A 23,063-nucleotide genomic window follows, 5' to 3' on the forward strand; every position below is an offset into this window, starting at 1 on the left:
TGCAAGTGATCTTAATCAAGGAGCAACTGTGAACGTCTCTGAACGGACTGTTCGACGTACATTGCTCCGTATAGGGTATGGAAGCAGACGACCTGTTCGTAAGCCTCTACTGTCTGCTTTAAACAAGCGCAGACGTCTCCAATTTGCAAAGGAGCACAAACATTGGACAGTAGATGACTGGAAGAGGGTCATGTGGTCTGATGAATCACGATTTCAAATGTATCGCGCAGATGGCAGGATGAGAATATGGAGAAAACACCACGAAAGCATGGACCCCAACTGCATTGCCACGACACTTCAAGCTGGTGGTGGCAACGTTATGGTATGGGGAATGTTCTCTTGGGTCTTTTAATTCCTGTACCACAACGCCTCAATGCCCAAGGGAAAAAAGTATCATCGCAGATCAAGATGGGATCGCAGATCCGTTTATGTCAATGGTGTACTCTGACGGGGATGGATACTTCCAGCAGGACACAACGCTCCTTGTCATAAAGCTGGCATTGTCCTCAGATGGTTCGAAGAGCATGACCGAGAATTTAACATGCTTCGTTGGCAAGCACAATCCCCAGATCTCAATCCAATTGAGAATTTGTGGGATGAAATTGAACGGGCGCTCAAACAGATGGATCCAGTACCATCAAATTTGCAGGAATTGGCAAGTGCAGTTCAGCGAGCATGGTCTGGCATTCCTTCTACCACCTACCAACATCTCATAGAATCCATGCCCAGACGAATTAAGGCAGTAATACACGCAAAAGGTGGCCCAACAGCGTACTGAAGGGGTGGTCGTAATAATTTGACCACTCAGTGTAAATAATTTTAAACAAATGTTGATTTTATAATAAGTTAAGTTAAACCTTTAACATCAAATAGTTTCTTTTAAATTTTTATTCAAACTTTTCCAAAATGTCATATTTCTTTATAATATTAGTCTTCATATTTATTAACTTTTAATGTCTTTCTTTAGAACAACTACCAAAATTTTTTGTTCGTAATGTATTTCGATTAAAGCTACTTTTGTAATTTTTAAGCTTATTTTAATTTAATTTGTAGATTTTTGCCATAAAGTTCGATTACTTTAACTATTACTATTACTTTAATTGATGTTAACTTGACTAAATGTGTACTGAGAAAAATAATGTGGTCATGATATGGCAAAAATTACATTGCTTTTGGCTCTATGGGAATACGCTCTATGGGTAATAATAACTATAATTTTGAAAAACATAATATCTGGTTAACCGTTATCATATGAATGACAAAATAACCAAAATAATAGTTCAAATACCGTATATTTTGGTTTTATTAACCGGAATTATGTTTTTTTACCATATAATACGGTCATTTAGCTAGAATTTCTTCTCCGTGTGGTTCAGTAAAATTTTTTCAATATACAATTTTTATTGTTCAATGGTAGAATTTTTATCCAAGTAAATAATAATTAATATTTATTCATTAATAGCCACAAAAACTCCTTAAGGCGTCGTATAATTTTATTGTATACCACCCTCCTTGCTTTCAATTGATTCCCATGGATCCCACTTTCATGTCATGGCATGTCCCTAATAGTATTTCTCGCGTCATAATATTTTATTCTCTTGACAGGAAAGTCATTAAATGTCTTCTGACGATTGATTCTTTTATATCTTCGCAGGAACAAGGTTCCTATGCAGTCAGGTGACGGCACCTATCCGCAATGAAGAGGGCCAGATATGTATGTTCATCGTAAATTTCGAAGACATTACGAATGCCCCCTATCGAGATGCTACAGTATCTCCTCTTCCACGTCCAGCCAGAATACGTAAGTGGTTTATGTTTTATTCATGCATGGCAAATAGGAATGCACTATTTCAGTGAAAATAGTTGGTTCGTTTAAATACATCAGCCTGAAAAACGACCTTTTGGAGATTAAAAGTTTGCTAAATGATTCAAAATTGTAGAAAAATTAGATCAAGTTGGTTTTAGTTTGATTAAATAAATATTAAAAAATAAGTTTATCACTGCTCCAAAAAGTAACACAGGAGATATTCACTGTTATATGATAGGATTATTCAAATACTAAATATAAGCAAAAGTAGTTTCAAGATTTATTCTCTTTGTTTAATGAGTGTTAATGGACTCTATTTCTATAAATTTAAATTATATCTTGATTTATTCAGGCAAATTTTAACGTAAGGACCTCGCTTAATGTCTATTTTAAAAATCCTTGTAAAAACTGAATTAATTACTATTTAAGGTATTTATGTTTAAGGTGAAAAAATATTATTAAATTAGATTGAATATTAATATTTAAGATGAAAACGGTATTGAAATCAAAAGGAATTACTAAGCTGAAAATATTAAAATTAGTTTTATTGTCTGGATAATAAAGTAATAATCATCTTTTAACTTCTCTCTGCTTTTTCCGGCAATAAAATAAGCATTAATATTCTCAGTGATACTTTCCACAGAAGTGATACGCTATATTTTGATGTTTAATTTTGATATTTCTTTTCATGTTTTTTTCTTCTCTTTAATATAAAGGATCCTGCAAAAATTTTATAGAAATTAATTCTCGGTCAAATTATTAAAAGATTTAATATGTTGTAGTTTGAAACATTCTGCTCAGAAGTTCTCATTGACAAAAAATAAGATAAGATAAATAGTAACCATAAATCGTAACCTCAAACCATAAATAGTAATTCTCAATTATCTAATTCAGTCACGGCATTGGCATTAAGAAATTGAAAAAAAGAAATGTACGAGGCTTGTTTTTTTAAGTAAGGGCCATTTTGTCGTGTATTCGTCGTAGGTGGCGCGTGTGTCGCAACAAGTGCTTGTGTCGAGTCCCGGCATTCCTTGGGAACAACTGTGTTCTGTTACAATATGTAGGTAAACTGTATAAGTGTGCATAAACTGCATCTTTAAAATGCTCAAATTTAACAAATCGCCTGCCACGCGCGAGATACGATGAGAGATGCGTTTTTAGTCGGCAAAAAATCTGTCTGCTGCAGCATACTTTCGCTGTCAGATTTGCGAAGTAGCAAAATTCCCTGCCATGCTTACAGGGAATTTTACTGCTCTACGACAATGACTCTGTCCGCAGCTGAGACCCCAGCTTTTTGGTTGGGGAGTTTTGGACCGCCCCTCCCTACAGCTCAGACCTCAAGCTGAGTGATTTTCATCTTTTGCGATATTTCAAACATCATTTTGGTAGCAATTACTACAGCGATGACGAATATGTGAAAATGGCCGCGCTCTCTTGGTTAACGGAGCAGGCGGCAAGTTTGTAGGAAGAGGGTATTCTAAATCTAGTTGTGAGGTGTTTAAGCAAACTTGGTGAAAAACTATGCTGAAAAAAAAAAAGAAACGAATGTAGAGTCGGAAAAATAAATTTGCATCGGGAAAGTTTCTTTCCTTTCCACCCCTTTTTTTTACTTAAAAATAACCCTCGTAACTAATAAAGAACTTTTAAATAAGCATTAAACGTTAAATTAAGTAATGAAAATCTAGCAACACGACTGAAAAACCAGGGTTTCATTAGCTAGCATTACTTCTTAGTATTCACCTAAGCCATACCTGCCAACTTTTGATCTCTTCCATTATAATTTTTCCCAGTGGTAGTAAAACGGAATTAAAATTTCAATTGTAAGCATAAAAACATGTTGTATTTGAAAAATATTTAGCTGACAACCATGATAGTTACACATATTAATGTATATGCTTAATTTTTTTAGGAATAGTGGTGATCAAAATCAATTAAAAAATAAGTTTGTAAAAGAAAAAAAATAAAATTTTGTGCCAATTTTAAAATTTTAAATAAAAAAAATAAAATTTTGTGCCAAATGCTTAAAAGTTGGCAAGTATATCTAAGCCAATGTTGCTCACTTCAAGCACCCCTCATCACAGTGACAGTTGCCTATATCTCTAATGTTTGAGGTTCCATATCTCGGAGACTATCCATTTTTGGACTCTCAATCAATGAGAACTTTTACTACAATATATCACAATGTATGTTTAATACAATGTATGACACTGTATGTTTACTACAATGTACTGCACTGTATATTTACTACAATGTATTACACTGTATATTTACTACAATGTATTACAATGCATGTTAACTACAATATATATCAATCAATGAGAGGTTTCACTACAATGTATTGCAATGCATGTTTACTACTATGTACATCAATCAATTAGAACTCTTACCACAATGCATTAAATTTTCAGCTAATTAATTTATATAAGATTTGTGTGGGGTCTTTTGAAATTTCTAATATGTATATTTTTTGAAATTTTTTTTTTTGGATTTTATTTTGTTTTTATTTTTTGTTTTTATTTTATTATTTTATTTTGTATTTTTTGAAAAGGATTGTAAAATATAAATTAAGGGTGGTTTTTGCAGAGTACCATGTATATAAATGAATTGACTCATTACCGATTTACAATCTTTTCATTTATTTATAAAAAAGCTTTTTTTTAAATAAATTAAAGATGTATTAGAATTAAAAATAGCAAATTATTACACGATTTAAAAATTAATGCAATTGAAAAAATAATTATAGCGAATTTTAGGGGACAAACAATGTGTATATATTTTTAGACAATATCATTTTCAGTTAATTCGTTAATTACTAACATTGATGTCATACATTGCTAAAAATGTTAATAAAATTGAGGTAATTGTTTCAAAATATTTTAAGCTTAGTTGAGAAATATTGTTTTTGTAAATCTGAAGCACTTTGAAATTAAAATAACGTTCCTTAAGACTTCAAAAGAACAGATACAAGCATGTGAAAAGTTTTGAGCAGTTTAATGTTTAGTTAATGGAGATATAATGTAATGTGCCTTTTTTTAATAGAAGTAACTTTTGTTCATGTTTTAGTATTGAACAGATTTCCTGCTTTATGGCGACTGGTTCCACGAAGTCTGAAGCCTGGGTATGCCAGAGATTTACCACGAAAAGCTTATCAAGGTTCAATTTTAAAAAGCAATTCTGAAACCTCAGAGCTTTCTTTTGCTAACAGCACGCTCTTCTTTAAGAGACAGCTTTTAAAATACACTTTCTTTTTAACACACTAATGCTAGAAGGATTGTAGTTGCCTTTTTTACTTAATACCTGTCTTTCCACTAGCTATTAAAAACTTCTATCACCCTCAACGCACTGAAAAAATGACTTGAACTTCTACTAAAAGTCTGTAGTTGCCTGTTAAAAACAATGCCTTATTTAGAGGACTTTTGCCGGTACCTCAGCACTTTGCTTTGATAGTTTTGGCTCATGGTATTGTTCACACAATCAACTAAAACTGATCTAGTTGCTTATAAAAGCTGACTACCTTTACAAATAAGACATTTGTGAATGAACTGTTTAATACCTCAATGCTTATAAGATTTTCCATACACATGCTTCGACGTAGTACACTGTAAAAAAATTCCGGTTAAAACGACAACAAAAAATACTGGCACTCTGAATCCAGTACAGATGAAAGCTATTTTTACCGTAAAATTTTACGGAACAAAAATTCTGATATACCTTAATTTTATAAACAGTAATATTTACTGTAAAATCACTGTAATTGCATAAATATTGCTGCAGAAATCGACATAAAATTTAATGGTCAAATGGTTTTTATGGATGCTGCATTCAGGGTGCCAGTACTTTTTACCGTAATTTAATCAGGATTTGTTTACAGTGTAAGCCGCTTTCACAAATTTAAAAAAAAATTAGATTCAAGCATTGCACCTATTATAAATCTGTCTATAATAATGCTCATATGTAAAAGAAGTGTTTTTCATAAAATTTTTAATTTATTCATGCATATAAATCATAATATTAAGTTGAAATATCTTTTATTGGTATAAATTTTAGTGTTTGGGATGGAAAGTATGTAAGGTAGGTAGAACTTTCGACAAAAAAGAAGGTATAGCGATGTATAAGAATTTGATAAAAAGTAAACAAAATGCTTCAAAAATGTGTAAAAATGTATATTTTTGACAATTCATGATAATCATAGTTAGATTAAATTCGTACCTTTGTATTAAATGTTATTTCCATATGAAATTATTTCCAGGTATAATAATTTCTAGATATATTTATTATTAGATCTGGAAATCATAGTATTGTTTTTCAAACTAAGAAGTTTTTATTTTACTTATTTAGTCTGACATCTTGTTGCTCTTCACTACTTAAACATGAGCTTCTTTAAAAATTGTTGTGTTTGCAAAGAGATCTTTAGTTTGTACTTAGGTATTGTTGTCCAACATTGCACTTTACTTTGAACTGTCACTTATTTTTTAATTTACTTTAACAGTGATTTAATACTTTTGAAATATTGACTTATTTTAATTGTAATTTGTAACCAATAACTTTTATTGTTTTTAAGCAATAACTTGATTTTTCAAATTAAAGAAATGTTTTAAAGTGCGTGACAGTGTTTAATTTTTGTTGTTTATTTGGAATGTCTGAAACAGTGATAAGATCCATACACAGTGTTCCTTAACTCAACTTGAAAGAGTAAAGTTTAGTGCTTCATTATAATCTAGAGGCTTTGATTGAAAAAAGGATCTATTTTCAAACTTCCTGGTTGCTTCCTAAATTGTGCAGTTTACTAAATTTAAAGCTTTTCTCAACTTACAAGTATAATAAATAGATGGAGTAAAAAATCTTTTTTTGTTTATGTAACTGAACTTGGTCTTTACAATAAATTGGCAGACCCAATTTGAAATTTATCAATATACAACTTCAGTTGTTAATTGCTTTTCATAGTTTATACAGTCAAACCCCGTTATAGTGAGCATGGTTTATAGTGAACTCCTGGATATAGTGAACGAAATGTTCGCTCCAGTGCCCTGCTATACACATATAATGTTATTTTTTTGCTGATATAGTGAACCAAAAGAAGTAGAGAAATAGGATATGAAGAACTTTTTTCGGTCTTCGACTGATATTTCTCTTCTTCATTTTTTGGTAATTTTGAAATTTCTACATATAATATACCGATTATATACCGATATAATCGGTATATTATATGTAGAATACGAATAATATACCGATTTTTAAAACAATATATTGAGTGGAATGCAACCATAAGCTTTTTTTTTCTTGTTTGCTTCCTCTATCTCAGTTTCCCATCCCTAAATAAAGGTCACCCCAGACGAGGAGTAATAAAAAATAAAAGTTAGCACATATTTTGTTGCTACGTATTATTTTTCAGTCATTTTTGTATTTCATTTTATAGGTCATTTATTGAAATAATGTGTAACAAAAAGGAGCAGTTCGTTAAAATTAGATAAAATTGTTATCAGCACGGATATAGTGAACTCCCGGTTATAGTGAACAGAAATTTCAAGAGCTTAAAAGGTTCACTATAGTGGGGTTTGACTGTATTTCATTTTAATATACGTTAGGATATGCAAATGAATATCCTTTGAAATTCCTTACCGAAATATAAAAACTAAATCTTTTCGCTAATTTTGTTAGACTGCAAACGTGCAAAAATCTGAGAAATCTTTGGAATTTAAAATACTATTTTAAAGAGTTTAACTTTGACCGTGCATTAAATACTATCATTATCACTGCATTAGATCATTGTATTAAATACTTTGATTTTACAAATACATAGAATATTTATTTAGATTTAGTTAAGATATGAGAGAATCCTTTACAAGAGATGCTGTATTTATTTTCAACGAGATCATGTCGTAGTTCATGCAATTATTCAAATTTTCTCATCGAAGAAGTATTGAAATAATTGAATATTCAGAAAGAAACTCTTACAGATTTCAAGACTAATGGCATACAGTGTTCATAAATAACAACAATAATTTTAAAGATTTTGAGAAATTTTTAACGAATCGAATTAAATATTTCTGAAATCTATTTAATTTTTTTATCCATAAAAGGCAACTTTTAGGAAATAATAATAAAAATTGTTAAAATGAAATTTATTTTCATACATCGCTTTTACTATAATTTAGGAAATATTTAATTGATTTTTCATTGATATATAGATAACTATAGTTGCTTCAAAATTTATTAATATTTCTTATTTAGAACAAAAATTTTTCCTAGCAGAATTTTTGTTTGTATTACATCTAACTGAGGTAACTGATAATTCATTTGCTTTAAATATACGTTTTATAAAGAACTATAGAATGTGTTTAATTACATTCTAAATATTGTATTAATAGATGGAAATAAGTAAAAGAAAGCCTCAGTAAAAGAAAATTATCTCAGAATAAGTAAATTTCCATACTAAATAATATTTGGTTATCTTTTCTTAAAAGTTTTCGTTTCTTAAATGAATTAGAGGTAAGCATTAGATTTTTGTAATAGATTTTTACAAATTGTTTTATGAGCTTGTTTCAAAACTTTACCATAAGAAACGCTTTAGTTAATGATTTCTATTAATAGTAAAAAATAGTCTCGAAAGCAATGATATGACTATTCAAATGAGTAATAAAAAATATGAATTTCTTATAAATTTTCTTGTGTTGAATACTTATATAAAATACCATTGAAAATGATGTCTACCAATATCAAAAGCCTTTTTCTGATAAAAATCGAAAAATTTTTTTGAAAAAAAGGTTTATTATTATTATTTTATTTCAGTGCTACATTGTGAAACCTATCTTAGGACTAAAACGTGTATAGATATTAAAAAAATTTGTTTCATTAGTTGTTGTTAATTAAACAAACAGTGACTGCTTCATTTTTCAGTTGAGCTGTATTTGACAAGTAAAAAAGTAAATATATAATAATTATTTTTGTCAATTTTGAATTAAAAAAAAATAATAGAAATTTTTTAAAATACTTCTTAACAAATTATTTTTATTTATTTTTTACCCTTAAAATACTGGCGGGGATAGCCTGGTTGGCAGGGAGCTAGATTCACTTTTGTGAGAAGAGTTCCTCGTGACTATTTACTACACGGGGAGAATCAGCGTGTAGTAAATAGGGACTGGTGCACGTTAAATCTGTTGGGTCGCAAAGTCCCCTATGTTCTCATAACCAATTATAAATCAGAGGGTACTGAATAGGAGGTTGATCGTTGTCTGGTTCAGATCAAAATTACGATCTGTAGATGAATGAATGGGGTATGAATGGGCCTACCCTGTAGACGGGTGTGGCAGAATTCGAATCTTTGGCCGTAGATGGCACCACTGGACAACAAGAACCATCGCACCCCTTGCCTTAATGGCCTATGACAACAACAACAACAATCAAAAGTAAAAAATAGTAATTTAGGTTTTAAAAAAAGGTATCAGTAATTAAAGAAGGAATAAAAAAAGTTTAAAAAAATATAAACTTTTATTTACAATTATCAGAATTGATTACAAAGTTAGACTTCAAAAAAATTTGATAATAGTTCATGGAGATAAGATCATTTAATTTGTTTCAAAAACTAAACACCTCGAAACCACTTTATTTTTAAGAGTTGATACTAATAGAATTAATTTTCAAATACATTCAGCAATCTCATCTAGTTAAAAACATGCTTATTTCTTAATAATTATATAAAATTTATAGCACAAAACTAAGTCATTGTTTAACTCTTTGTTTACGGCTGGTACAATAAGTAGACCGGAATGGCTCCATCATGCTAAGTGCCGTAGGCAAAAGATTAAGAACCATATTCGTTCTAACTTTTTCTTACTTTGTTGCTTTCCTCTGTAGTCTTTTGCAATCTACAGCACATTTGGGAGATGTCTGAAATATATCAGAAAATGAAATGATACTTTTTATCTCCTAAGTAATCATAGTATAGGCATAAAAATATCTTTCTTGTCCTTCAGACCGATGGAAGAAGATTCAGTTAAAGCTATCTCGAGGGAGTGGTGGCCGTACAGAGGACCAAGAATTGGCTGTCGAATCTCCTGAGTCCATCCATAGGAATACGAGAAGTCACGTTGTTAATATTGCAGCAACTTCAGGGAAAGAGACAGACTCACAGTCAACTAAAGGGGACTATGCAGCACCCAGGGGACCATTCTCGACGACTATAGACATGGAAAATGACAACTCACATGCAAAGCAATTTACCAGTAAGTTACTCTGGAATGTTTCCGATATCTCAAAGACTTCGAATTTCATAGTATAATTTGGTTACGAACTAAAAAGAATCCGGACGAGGCATTTTTTATTTTCAGATTTCGGGACATGGATAAGATATTAATATTTTTTTTTTTTTTAAATAGGACAAAATTTCAATAGGTTTTTAATTATGAAGATAGTTACACTAATTTACAATTATGAACGAAAGAAATTATTAAATTAATTACAATAATTTGTAAAATTTTTTTTTATATTACTAAGACAGTTTCAATAAACAATAATAATGATGATAATAATAATAGTAATAATAATTATAAAATTAATTAAAATAGTTTTATAACTATTCAGCTTTATAACTAATACTTTTGTAACTAACTTACATGCAAAGCAATTTACCAGTAAGTTACTCAATAATATTTTCTATGCCTCATTGACTTCGAATTTCATAGTATAATTTGTAACGAATAAAAAAGAAGTATATGAGGTAGTTTTTTATTTTCAGACATCAGGGCATGCATAAGATTTTGATAATTTTCTTTTAAATAGGATAACAATTTCATAATAAAGATAGTAAAGATAGTAAATTTTTTTGTATTACTAAGATAGTTTCAATAACAATAATAATAGTAGTAATATTAATTGTAAAATTAATTTTAATCGTTTTATAACTAAAAGTTTCGTAACTAACTTACATTCAAAGCAATTTACAAGTAAGTTACTCAAGAATGTTTTCTATCTATACCTCAAAGACTTTAATTTCTTAAGAAAATTTGCTAGAAATAACAAAAAAAATAATTCCGTTAAGGGAATTTTTTCTTTCTCAGATGTCAGGGCGTGGAGAAGATATTAAAAATATTTTTTTAAAATTATGACAACAGTTTCAAGTCCTTTTTTAATATGAAAATAGAACTCTAGCTTTTGCATTATAATTACTATAATTTTTAACTAAAGTAAGGCTTGTAATGATTTTTTAATTCTTGCTATAACAACAAAAAATTTTTTTTCAATTTCACTAATAATTTTTTTAATCAATTTTGTTTTTACAATTGCTTAATGTTTATGAAATAAGTAATTGTATTATAATGTTAGTAATTATATTATAATGTTAGTAATTATATTATAATGTTAATAATTATATCATAATCTAAATAATTATATCAGTAATTAAAACAGTTTTATAAATATAACAATATTTGTTTATTGCAACAATGATATTTTAATTTGCAGCAAGAGTTATCTAATTCTAATAAGAATGATATATTTTCCAGAAAAATTTTAAGATATTGTAGAAAAATCGTACTATTAAAGTATATATTTCTTTGCTGTAACTTAATTAAAAACTATAATAAATTGTTACTGCATTTAAAATATTAATATTTTGTAAACAGACTTTATTTTTCCCAGACCTCTTTATTCGCATAATTTTGAATTCTAAAAATGTCTTAATCAATTATTTTTTATCTTTATTTGGGATGAAATTTTCATATAAAATAGTCGTTCTCAATTTCTACAAATTATTTTGTATCGATAAATTCATAATGAATCTCTATTGGATTTTATTATGGGTAATACGTTATTTGAATTAGATTTCAACATTTATTTATGTACATAAATATGGGTTTAAGAAATAACTGTTTGATAAATTTAATTTAACTTTAAATATTCTGTGAATTTAGGCACATCGCATGAAAAATAATTGGTGTATATGTTTATAATTTAAACATTTTATCAAATTTTTAAAAAGTAATATTTTTGATAAAAACCTATTTCTAATTCGTTCTAAGAATTTTGAAATGGAAAATTTGAAATAGAAAAAGAACATCATCATCATGCAAATCATCATGCAAATTAGAACATTATCATCATGCAAATAATACTCATAAAATATTTCATAGAAGACTAATTTTCTGAATAATATTTATATACGTTTATGTCAATATACATGATAAAATTATTAATACCTACTTATCGACATTCTTACAAATTTCCGTAAATTTAAAGCTAAACCGCAAATAAACCCCAAAATAAAAGATTAATGTCAAATAATAGTGCTGTGGGTAAAACTGTTTTAAATAATTAGAGCTAGGGAAAAAACTACAAAAACTCAAAAATAAATTTTATGAAATATAATATTATACTATAAATTAAAAGGGATTATATTAGAAAATTTTAAGAAAAATGAAGCTTATTACGTGATTTTAAAAAAAGTTATTGGAAATAAAAAATATTTTTTTGTTTATTTTTTAAGGAAATCTAAATTATCAATTAAAATTACCTTATTAAATAACCTTTGAGCCTAAAATACTTATGAGAGTTTTATTAATTATTGAAACGTAAAAAAATCACTGTAATGTTTGACAATTGAATATAAATCTGACTCAGCAAACTTCGTATGTTTATTCCGACAAAACGTGCTTTTTTCTGAAAATTGACTTTAGACGCAAGCTTTTGATGACGCACAATGACTTCCAGGAGAAACAATCTAAAAAGTCATCACAGATCCCAGTTGTTATGATGAAAATTTTTTTAAAAAAAAACTCAATCAACTTTTCTTTTTGGTTTTAAAATTTGTATTTTTGACAAAAAGCAGCCCAGAGGATTATGAGGTAATGCTAAAGAGTTGCCTATAGAATTTTTAGAGCATAAAAGTAAAAACTGCAATTTATTATTAAGGAAAAACTGAAATATGACAAATTAGAAGTGTCCCCTTATAAAATAATCCCTGCTGAATGTATTTTATTTTATATTGTTTGACGATTTCAATATAAAGTAAAATATTGGAAATTCTTCATTTTTAACTCATTACACTAAAAACGTATTCATTTGTTGGATTTCAATAATTGTTGCCTCTAACAGTTGGGATAAAACAACACAGGTCATTTGGTTTAGGATTTGCTATTAGCATATACGCGACCACTAAAATATGTATTTTAAAAATTGCCATTGAGACAATTCAATTTTAAAAAGGCGAGACAACTTCCTTTTTTTTCTTCACTGATATATTTCCCCTTGAATATCGTCGAATCGAAAGTTCGTGTCAGCTATGGTATACGTGTCATCATATGCATGTCATCTACGGTGTCAGGTCTCCCTTAATTCTTAAGAATGATAAATGTAATTATCATATTAATCGAATTCTCAAATTTTCGAAGCTGCTTTTTCCTGAATCAGATTATGGGTTACCAACCCAGTTTGTATTGAATCTGATTCGCTATGTCGAGTTTGTCGTCTTGAGGAGGAGACTTCATGGCATATACTTTGTGATTGGGAGGTCAATTGTGCTCAAAGATATGAGCAATTAGGGCAACATTGCATTAAGGCCTGGGTATTATAAGATATTCCTATCAGGCTATGGCTGAACTTTGTTTCAGCTATAAAGTTTTTTTTCGTTAATCATGATCTAGGGTTTGGGTACATCGACGTGCCCTTCTCTTTGGAGCTGCTCAATCACTAAATCAGTCTAAGTCTAAGCCTAACCCAGACAAACTAAACTTATTACGTAACACATAAAAAAAAGTTTACATTAGCAGCATAATTAAAGAAACATGAACGAAACTAATTCTTACATTAAAAATGATTTTTATTCATATAATATAATCAACAAGGTTTTTTCCACCATCCAGTATTTTTTCATTCCTTAATTTTGGTTATTAAAAAGCTAATAACATATGCTTTCTTTTGGCTAGGGTTTCTTTCCCATAATAATAAGCAAACTATTTTTTGTAAACTATATTCAGTTTTTGGTTTGCTTTTTAAAGAAAAAAAAGTTTTTAGTGATAATAAAAAACGTCAGTTTTTTTTCCTTTCTTAAAATAACTTAAAATAAATATGAATGAAATAAATAGGAAAAAAACCGTCTTGCTTAACTTATACGCTTCTACCTTTTTTTAAAATTTAAGTTTGTATTCATACTTACCGTTAAATGCATGCCATGCATGCTTTTTAGGATGATAGTTAAATAAAACTATCTATTTATCGTACAAAATACTTATAAATCTGCGATAATAAATGTTGCGTAGTACATAATTCTAAAATTGAGAATTTTTTAAGTTTACAGATATATGTGTTGCATCTATCATGTATGTTAGGCATTTATTTTTGATATATGTATGTTGGTGTTTTTTAACATATGATTATGTTTGTTGAAAGATGTTTATAATAATTTCTATGTTTACTGTTTTGTGGCTTTTTGTGTTGAACTTATTTTAATGTAATATTAATGTGTATTTAAATATGTATAAAAAAGGATTTTAATTGGATGTTTGAGTGCCTATATGAAGTTTTTTGTGTGTATAGAATTAAGCTTTTGTTTAATGTTTATGATGATGTACTTTTCAGCGGTGTGTTTCATTAAATGCTATCTTAGAAAGTTGTAATGTAGATACTACTCCCTTGATTTTTTTTAAATACCCCACTTATTTAATCTCACTTGCATGTTCACTCGCACTATTGGCGAATAATTTTCTTTAAATAAATTTATGCATTTATAATTAAAAAAATTATGCTATCAACACTTTTTAAAATTAGAAATTTGTGTAATTTTAAGTAAGATTTGGTGAAGCAATAAAACATGATGCAAACCGTTCAAGTCATCATTGTATCTGTAAATTGAATGATATTAACTTTTTACTAGATGTTGAATTTTGAAGATTTTAACCGTGTAGAAATTGAAATCGTTTAAATTTGTATAATATGTTAGTTAATGTAAGTATTGTTTTTCAGAGAAAAACTAACTTTGCCGCAGTCTTTTTGGTTTTATTTGGATATTAACCAATATTAAGATATTGTTATTATTTAAATTATGCTCATAGTTTTACTTACTAGACCATATAGAGTTTTTCACTGTTTTAAAAACAAATAAATAAGTAAAAAATAAAAAACAAACAAATAAATGAGTAAATAAATAAATAAATAAAAATAAAACAAACGAACAAACAAATTAATAAAAAAATGATTAAATAAATAGATAAATATAAATAAAACAAGCGGACTAACGAATTAATAAAACAAATAAATAAGAAGGATAAATAATTAAGAAGTAAATAAATAAATAAATGAAAACAAGTGAATGAGTGAATAAGATATTAAACGAGTATCATAAAGGAATAAAGGTACAAAAGAATAGACGAATGAATGAATAAACGAATAAATGTAAAGTGAATAAATAAATGAGAAAATAAATAAATATAGGAATGAATAAATAAATAAATCCATCAACAAATAAAAGAGAACAAACGAACAAACAAACGAAAAATAAATGAATAAATGAACGAATAAATGAATGAATAAATAAATAAAAATGTAAATAAATACTAGGATAAAACTTTTGACTGTAATAAAAGTAAAGAAAAATAAATAAATGACATAAAATAAGCACATTTGCTTACTTAAAGCTTAGCTACGATGGCAGAGCATCACTTGCACTTGTATACACACACAAAAAAAAAAAAAAAAAAAAAAAAAAACGTTGTAATTACGTTTCAGATGGGTTAAAATCTCGCGGAAAATATCGCATAGTTTTAGAAATGTTTTTGAGATGTAATTTGATAAAAGTTTCAGTTTGCTTAACAAATATTTCTAAGCCATTTATTTTATTTATTGCTCTTAATGGTAATCTTTAGCATTATCATGAAGAACAGTAGCATTTCTGGGTTATTTCTTATTGAAATACTGTAAATAAGTATTTGGAATATTTTATGCTTAGTAAATATTATAAAAGTTACATATTTGAAAAGCATTTCCCATGTTTTGTTGCAGTATGGCTCATTGTTAGATTGATATACAAATTAATACATTAAGGTGTATAAAATAAATCTGATTTATTGGTTCAATTTTCAGCCAAAATTAATAAAAAACTGCCTTTTTCTAAATTTATACACGGAGGGTGTATAATTAATCAATTTATATAATTTAACACAATTTTTTTATTTATTTAAATGAGAAATAAAATTTACCTTACTGTTAATCTCCTTAAAATTTTAAAAATCATTAATGCGCCTTAAAAAACAAACAAATCATTATTTCACTTTTTAATTTCATTGAAATTTGTTGTGAAAAATTTCCTTTTGTGAATGTGCATGTGCACGTTTTATAATATTTGTGAATGCGCAGGTGAATGTTTTTGTTTATTTGATAATTCGAAAAGCATGTTTTCTTCAATGCTTTTTTCGAATTTAAAATATTGATTGATTGCATCACTTTGATTATACGTTACTTGATTAGCATGACGTTCCTTCATGTTTGATAATGTGTGTAAAGTCCAAATTTTGTGATTGAATGTTCAAAATGTGCAATGCTGTATATTCTGCATGTTTTTGGCAAAAATTGTGCTGAAATGAGCATGATATGAAAACAATATTTTGTTATCACTTGAAATTTTTCAAAAAATTGCGAACATTACAAAACAAGAAATGCGTCACAAAATATTTTCTTGAAGCTTCAGTCTTTAAATTCAACCACTAACTTTATTAAAACTACAAAAGACAAAGTAAAGCATTAAATGCAAATTAATAAATGCAAGGTTTTATACAAATGAAATTAAAATGCTTCAGCAAACTTAAAATAGAAATGCACTTTATTCACTCAAGCACAGTTACAACAATCTGCACTAATTTTCCGGTAATAGAATATAGTTTTCAGACTATAGAAATCTAGTTAGTTTTTTTTCGCTTTTATTTTGATTTACAAACTTAGGCACTTTATCAAAACGATAATTTTAAATTCCTTTCTGCACCATAATTGTTTTACAGGGAAGAGTACTTATGTCAGAAATATTTATTTCTTTATTTATTAATATAATATCATTTCTAATTATAAGTTTTGTTGTATTCAAAATTCCTATAGGTTTACATATTTTTTTAAATTCATAAAAAGAAAAATAGTCGATTTTTTTCGAATAAATTTTTTTATCTTAAACACGTTGGGTAGCATAGCTCATAAACTGATTGTTTTCTCTGTGCCATATAAATAGGATAAAAGTATATACATTATACACTTCAACTTTACCTAAAAATATTCATTGTAGTTTAATTATTAATTGCCTTGATTTTTTAATATAATAGGCGTTTTAAATTTCCAATTTCGTTATTTAACGTAGTTGCGTTAAAGTCATAGTATTTAGATTAACAATAAATACAGGATTTAGATAATTATGTAGTCATATTTCAAAAAGTATCCTTATACATATATAGTGTGATTACATGGCAATTACGACAATATATGGTTTTCTGGTGAGAATGCTGTAAAAATGAGTGGATTTAAATATTTTATAAAGACATTATAAGGAATGTGATGAAGAATAATGTAAAAAAAAAAGAATATCCAACACCCACGGTTACAATTACAGAGAAAGAAAGTTTGTAAATATTGAAAAGAATACGTATTCATTTTTCCATCGAATTATGATAATCTCAGTAATAAACCTAAAATGAGTTTGGAAAAAAAATATTTTTTCATCAAAAATCTCGGTGCTGGGCAGAGATGAAGAAAAATGTATTTAATAAATTTCTGGCGAGTAAATGTTTAGTATCATCAATCTTCAAAGTAAATTATCGTTCCATTTCAAATTAAGTTTTATATTGTGAGGATCACTTTTGATGTAAAAAATAAAACGTTTTCTCTGCAACTGTAGCCGAAATATTTTTTTAAAAAAATTTTCATTTTATTTCTTTTCTATTACGCAAACCTTTTGATACATTTGTACCAAATTTTATTCCATAATCTTGAACGGTATTCTTGTCATAGGGTAAATGATTTTGCAAAGCGTTACAGTTTACCGTAACTTAAACTTGAGACCTATTTGAATGATAATTGACCATTTGACAGCGCATGATCGAAAATTTTTCAACGAATCGCAGAACCGATAAAGGAAATAATGTTAAGCGTAGATAATCTCTTTTATATTCAAACAAATTTATTTTGTAATCACCTAACTTATATGTTTGTAATAGGAAATGCAATTAAAACTTTTTTTTGCGACTAAGTACTCTTCACTCCTAAAGCACATGCAGAGGTGTGTAATTAGTAATTTTCAAACAGTGATTAAAGCCTTTCTTATGTTTAGCGCGGCAACCCGATTTCGCAGTATCACAACCAGATCTGAAGAGACATTGTGAGCTTTCAATTGCAACTCAAAAAGGTAATCCCAAACTTTATCATTTCCGCCATTGCCATTCATACAAAACACAAGTCATACAAAAAGACAGAACACGTTTCTGTCGGTTAGTTTACGTATGAAATATAATAGGTTGTTTGCAATTCGAGAAGAAGTGAAGTGATCATGCCTACCCATGTGATTTAAATCAGATTTAATTGGATACCTGTAAGAGACGTCACTGGTGTATATTGAAACTGATTGACTTCTGAATTGACAAATGCCAAGATTTGCCTACAATGACGTCACTTGCCGGTATCCAATTTCTTTGTCAATCACATTGTCAGAATTTTAACACCTCGTAATAGTTGTTGAATTTATCGTTGATTTGTAAGTTATGTCTGATTTATGGTGGGATACCAGAATGTATTGATTTTCAAAGCATTCATTTTTCTATTCCAAAACGTATCGACAATTTTCATTGATTGTTTGTAGAATTTTGAATAAATATGTTTTAAAAATAGAAACTGTATGAGACACCATACATTGCTTAATTTGCAGATATCAATTAAGCAAAAAATTCTTTTTTTTTTCTAAAAAAAACAAACAACAAACTTTGTATTGTTTATTGTTTAAAATACATTAATAAATCTTACAATTTTAACGCATTATTTAAATGAGACAGTCTGGATGTTTTATTATTATTGACTTAAAACATTTGTTTTACCCTTTACCAATGTTATCTAGACTGCTATAACAAAAAATATTATTAAATTAAATGACTTCAATGTTTACCTACATAGATTTCTAAATTTTTAATTGCCGATGGTTTCTAAAAACTTAATAATTTTTTTTTAACAGAGTTTATAGATTCGTTTAAAGGGGGAGAAAATGAAGATGAGTGGTAACTAAGAAACTGGAATCAATTTAAAAATACTATTACTTAAGATAAACAGTAAGTAAATAACTAAAAATAGTTGGTAAGCTGATATTGGTACATTTGTTCAGTTTGCAATGCAAAAATATATTTAAACATATTACTTCCTCTTCATTCGTTACTCATTCACAGCAGTAGATGGCAGCACTACAGATTCTGAGAGAGTTTCCAACTGAAAGAGTAATAAATTCTGAAGTTATAGATTTTGCAGCCGCATCATATTTTTTTTAAATAATTAGAAATTATAAATTTTTTGTTTTTAACTTTCGCTGTTAATTTTAATTTCGTTACTCTTGTTTCTGCACAATTATCTCAGCCAATCTAATGTAATCAGTGGCAAATTACATCAACACTGTTTCTCCATTTCTGTTAGTTGTCCTACTGATAAAGGATATCCTACTGATGAACACTAGGAATTGTCCTACTGACTATGTTTCATAGAAACGTGTTTAGGTTTATAATAAATTTTATTGTTACGTCTATTTTAGAAAATTATATCACAAATGATTGCTCTGCTTAATTTACTGCATGTTTTGTTTCAAAAAGTTTAGAAGGCTGTTTTTCCCGAACAAATTAAAGCTTTAGAGGTTTATAGGCGAAGGAGAATATATATATATTAGGCAAGAAATTCATACTTATTCAAGCATAATAAATAAACGGTTGAATGATATTGTTATCGGTGGTATCTTAAGAAATATGAAATACAAGGCCCTCATACTAACAGAATGGGAAAGAAATCCCATAACAGTATAGGCCTTATTCTAGAATTTCTACGGATTTTTTAAGACAGATACACATGCAATTCTACAATCTGATCTCTCACAAAAATAATTAAGCTTTTAAAGCCTAGTCTGGTTTCAAAATTTATAAAAATATCTTTATTTTTGGAGAAAAAAAAAAGCGAAATTTTTTGTCGAACAGTGCCATACAAATCGGTTTTGGTCAGTTTAAATCAAAATTATAAAATTTAAGATAAAATGAAAATAAGCACTTTCATGTATACATAAAGAGAAATTAATCTTCTTGAATTTGTTTAGCGCAATGGCAGCGAAACTTTTCATTTCTTTTTATTAGATAGTTATTCGGCAAGATATGATGTTTAGGGCAGCAACTGCTGAAACCCCAGTTTCATATAGGTATGAAGTAGCAACGGTCATGAAAACCCTCAAAGCTTTTTCAGTTAAGACCCAAATCTTTAATTCAACTCTACCTAGAATTTCCCCCCTTTTAAATAACAACTGATTACTAATAAATGATTAATATTAAAGTTGAGGTCATGAAGACAACACACGGCGCAGGTTGTGAGGTACACACGGCGCAGGTTGTGAGGTAGTATGCAAAGTACTACTCGTTACTGTCAATTCGAAGCTGACTATCCTGAGACATTACTCGTCATACTCAGTACGAGAAGAACCACTATGGAGTACTATTCTTCACCCTCAGTACAAGGGGGATATTTTTGAGGTATTACTCAACACACTGTCTGAGAAGAACTATTTTCGGGAACTTCTCGTCACTCTCAGTACGAGATGTAGTGTTTGGAAGTACTATTTGGCAAACTCAATACATGAAGAACTATTCCAGGTACTACGCATCCCCCTTAGTACGAGGTGGATAATCCTGGGGTACTATTCGGTACACTCGGCACGAGGGTGATGATCTTGGGGGGTGGGTTATTACTCATTACTCACAATATGAGGAAGACTATCCTGGGGTAATACTCGTCACACGCAATAGTGGACTATCCTGGGGTACGATTCTCCACGGTCAGTACAAAGGGGGCTATTCTGGATTATTATTCATCTCAATCAGTTCGAGGAGGACTGCTCTGGCGTACTACTCGTCTCACTCAGAACGAGGAGACGAGGAGTAACTTCTTGAGGTAATTTTCGTCACACTCAGTGCACTGGGGGCTATTCTGGGGTACTACTAGTCGCATTCAGTACGAGGGGAATATTCGTAAAATTCAGTGGTAGCCTAGAATCCCACTCAATAGGAACTTGGTAATATATGACTTTTTCCTTCTGTTCACAGCTACAGCCAACAATCTTGTGAAGTCTCTTCCAAATGCATCTTCTGACTCGGATCTTCCCAGATACCGGCACAAGTCCCCATCCATCAGCAATGACACCCCCGAAGGTTTTGTAACGGGTGGGTCGATAAGGCCGGGGGGAAAGGACAACAGCCAATCCTCCACGACGTCCAAGTTCCTCAGGGATATGCAGGCCCACAGCAAGCATCATGTGGGGGAAAAAGTGGCGCAGGTATGTCAAAAAATTAAAATTTTGTTCAAATAGTTTGCAGTTCTAAGTTTTGAGAGAAAAAGTTTTGAGAGTTATTTTTACTTATAGTCGAAATAACTTTCTCTTAAAGGAGAAGAAAATATGAAATGTTGTGTTCAAATTTATAATTAAAAATTTTAGTTTTAATTTTGAAGAAAATATTATTTACAATATTGTGTTTCGTCAATTTTTAACTAATAAAAGAAAATTCGCCATTTTTATGGGTATTTGAATATTGAATTATTCAGAAAAAAACAATTTCTAACTTTTTTTAAAATATTTCCAAACAAGAATTTTAAAAAAATTTTTGGAATTAAATTCTGCAACTTAGAATGATCAAATTGAGTTTTACGGTTTGACAATATAAAGTAAATACTTATTTATTTATATTTTTTTATAACTAACATATGAAGCTAAGGGTTTCGATTTTTCTTTAGCTCTGAACTGTTTGCGATGATTTTGCTAATATGGTTCTGTTGTACTAAATAAATAAAAAAAAAATCATATCTTATTGCAACTGCATTGAATTAAAGGAAATTGCACATTGATAAAACTGCGTGATTTAAGTCGTAAAAATTTTATGAAGTTTTCTCTGTTTTTACTTAAAATTTCATTTTGTAAGTACACATTAATTGCATATAAGAGTATTGAATTATGTAATTAGAGCTATAATTACATAATTCAATAAAATATTTTAACAAGACATTTCTTAAAAATATTATCGCAATTTTTATTTGAACTCATATTTCACCTGTTTGAAGTTGCTTATCACGGTAACTTCGTCATTTTTTTCCAGGATTATCAGTTTATATTAGGAATATAAGTTGTTTTGATACAACTAACTATTTTCCGGTTTTTGGGTTATCGAGTGATTATTGCTTAAAAATACAATTTCGGGATTTTGCATTAGCACAAAATGCACAAAATTCATTGAATAATCAGAAACTAGATTTAATTGTTCTGAATTTTTCTTGAAAATTAATAATTTCCCTTCCTGTAGTTAAAGATTTTGGGAAAAGTTGCTCTTCCTCTTCATCAAGAACCAACTTGGGTAAGTTGCTTGCGTCGCATTTGACACTGCATTTTTTCCTTTCTATTTGACACCAGGGAAAAACGGGATGATTTGAAATCTTTCAATTTCAATGCACAGGAGTATTTTGATTTTTATTGCACTATTTCACTGTTTTTTTTTTGTTTTTTTTATTATTCTTTACTAAATACTATTGAAGAAAGTCTACTTAGAAATTGAATGCATTAGGAGAGTTGAATCAGAGAATTTCTGTATATTCGCTTGATTGGGAGAGTTCTGTCACATGAAGTAGACGGAGCGTACTCTGAAATGATTAAACCATTACTGTTCATAAACAGTCAGTTAATAGTTCGAAAAGCTCAGAGCAACCAGAGAGAGGAGATATTTTCTCTCTTTTCTTCTTTTTATTGTAAGCAAAAGATTAAAGATTAGATGAAATAATGTAATACATTTTTTTTTTAATTCGTGAGAGAAAATATTATTTTGCAATGTCTAGGCTTTTATTGCAAGTTTTCTGCTGAAGCGAAAATTTAAATGAATAGTGCATTGATAAATAAAGAATAAGATAGGTAGAATTTAGACAGAACTATCGCACAAAATGCAATAGGAATAGTTGTTAAGATTCTGAAAAGGAATGTTATAACTGAATGTTATAATTTAAGTTTCAAATATGTACAGTTATA

General features: G+C 28.8%; 1 protein-coding gene across 2 annotated transcripts in view; it reads left to right on the forward strand.

The window, feature by feature from the left end:
• The window catches only part of LOC107443883 (voltage-gated inwardly rectifying potassium channel KCNH6), a 398,302-nt gene that overhangs the window by 128,469 nt on the left and 246,770 nt on the right, over positions 1–23,063 (forward strand). Inside the window, exons 3-7 of one of the 2 annotated variants that reach the window (XM_071183149.2) lie at positions 1,655–1,801; positions 4,871–4,960; positions 9,781–10,029; positions 21,103–21,332; positions 22,351–22,401. In XM_071183149.2, coding sequence (XP_071039250.2) covers positions 1,655–1,801; positions 4,871–4,960; positions 9,781–10,029; positions 21,103–21,332; positions 22,351–22,401 — 767 coding nt within the window. The remainder of the gene's footprint in view (positions 1–1,654; positions 1,802–4,870; positions 4,961–9,780; positions 10,030–21,102; positions 21,333–22,350; positions 22,402–23,063) is intronic. The other variant, XM_087168266.1, reaches the window with a different exon arrangement.

The sequence above is a fragment of the Parasteatoda tepidariorum genome, chromosome 7 (assembly GCF_982258835.1).
Source record: "Parasteatoda tepidariorum strain Cologne lab strain chromosome 7, Ptep-v5.0, whole genome shotgun sequence".
Classification (NCBI taxonomy): Eukaryota; Metazoa; Arthropoda; class Arachnida; order Araneae; family Theridiidae; genus Parasteatoda; species Parasteatoda tepidariorum.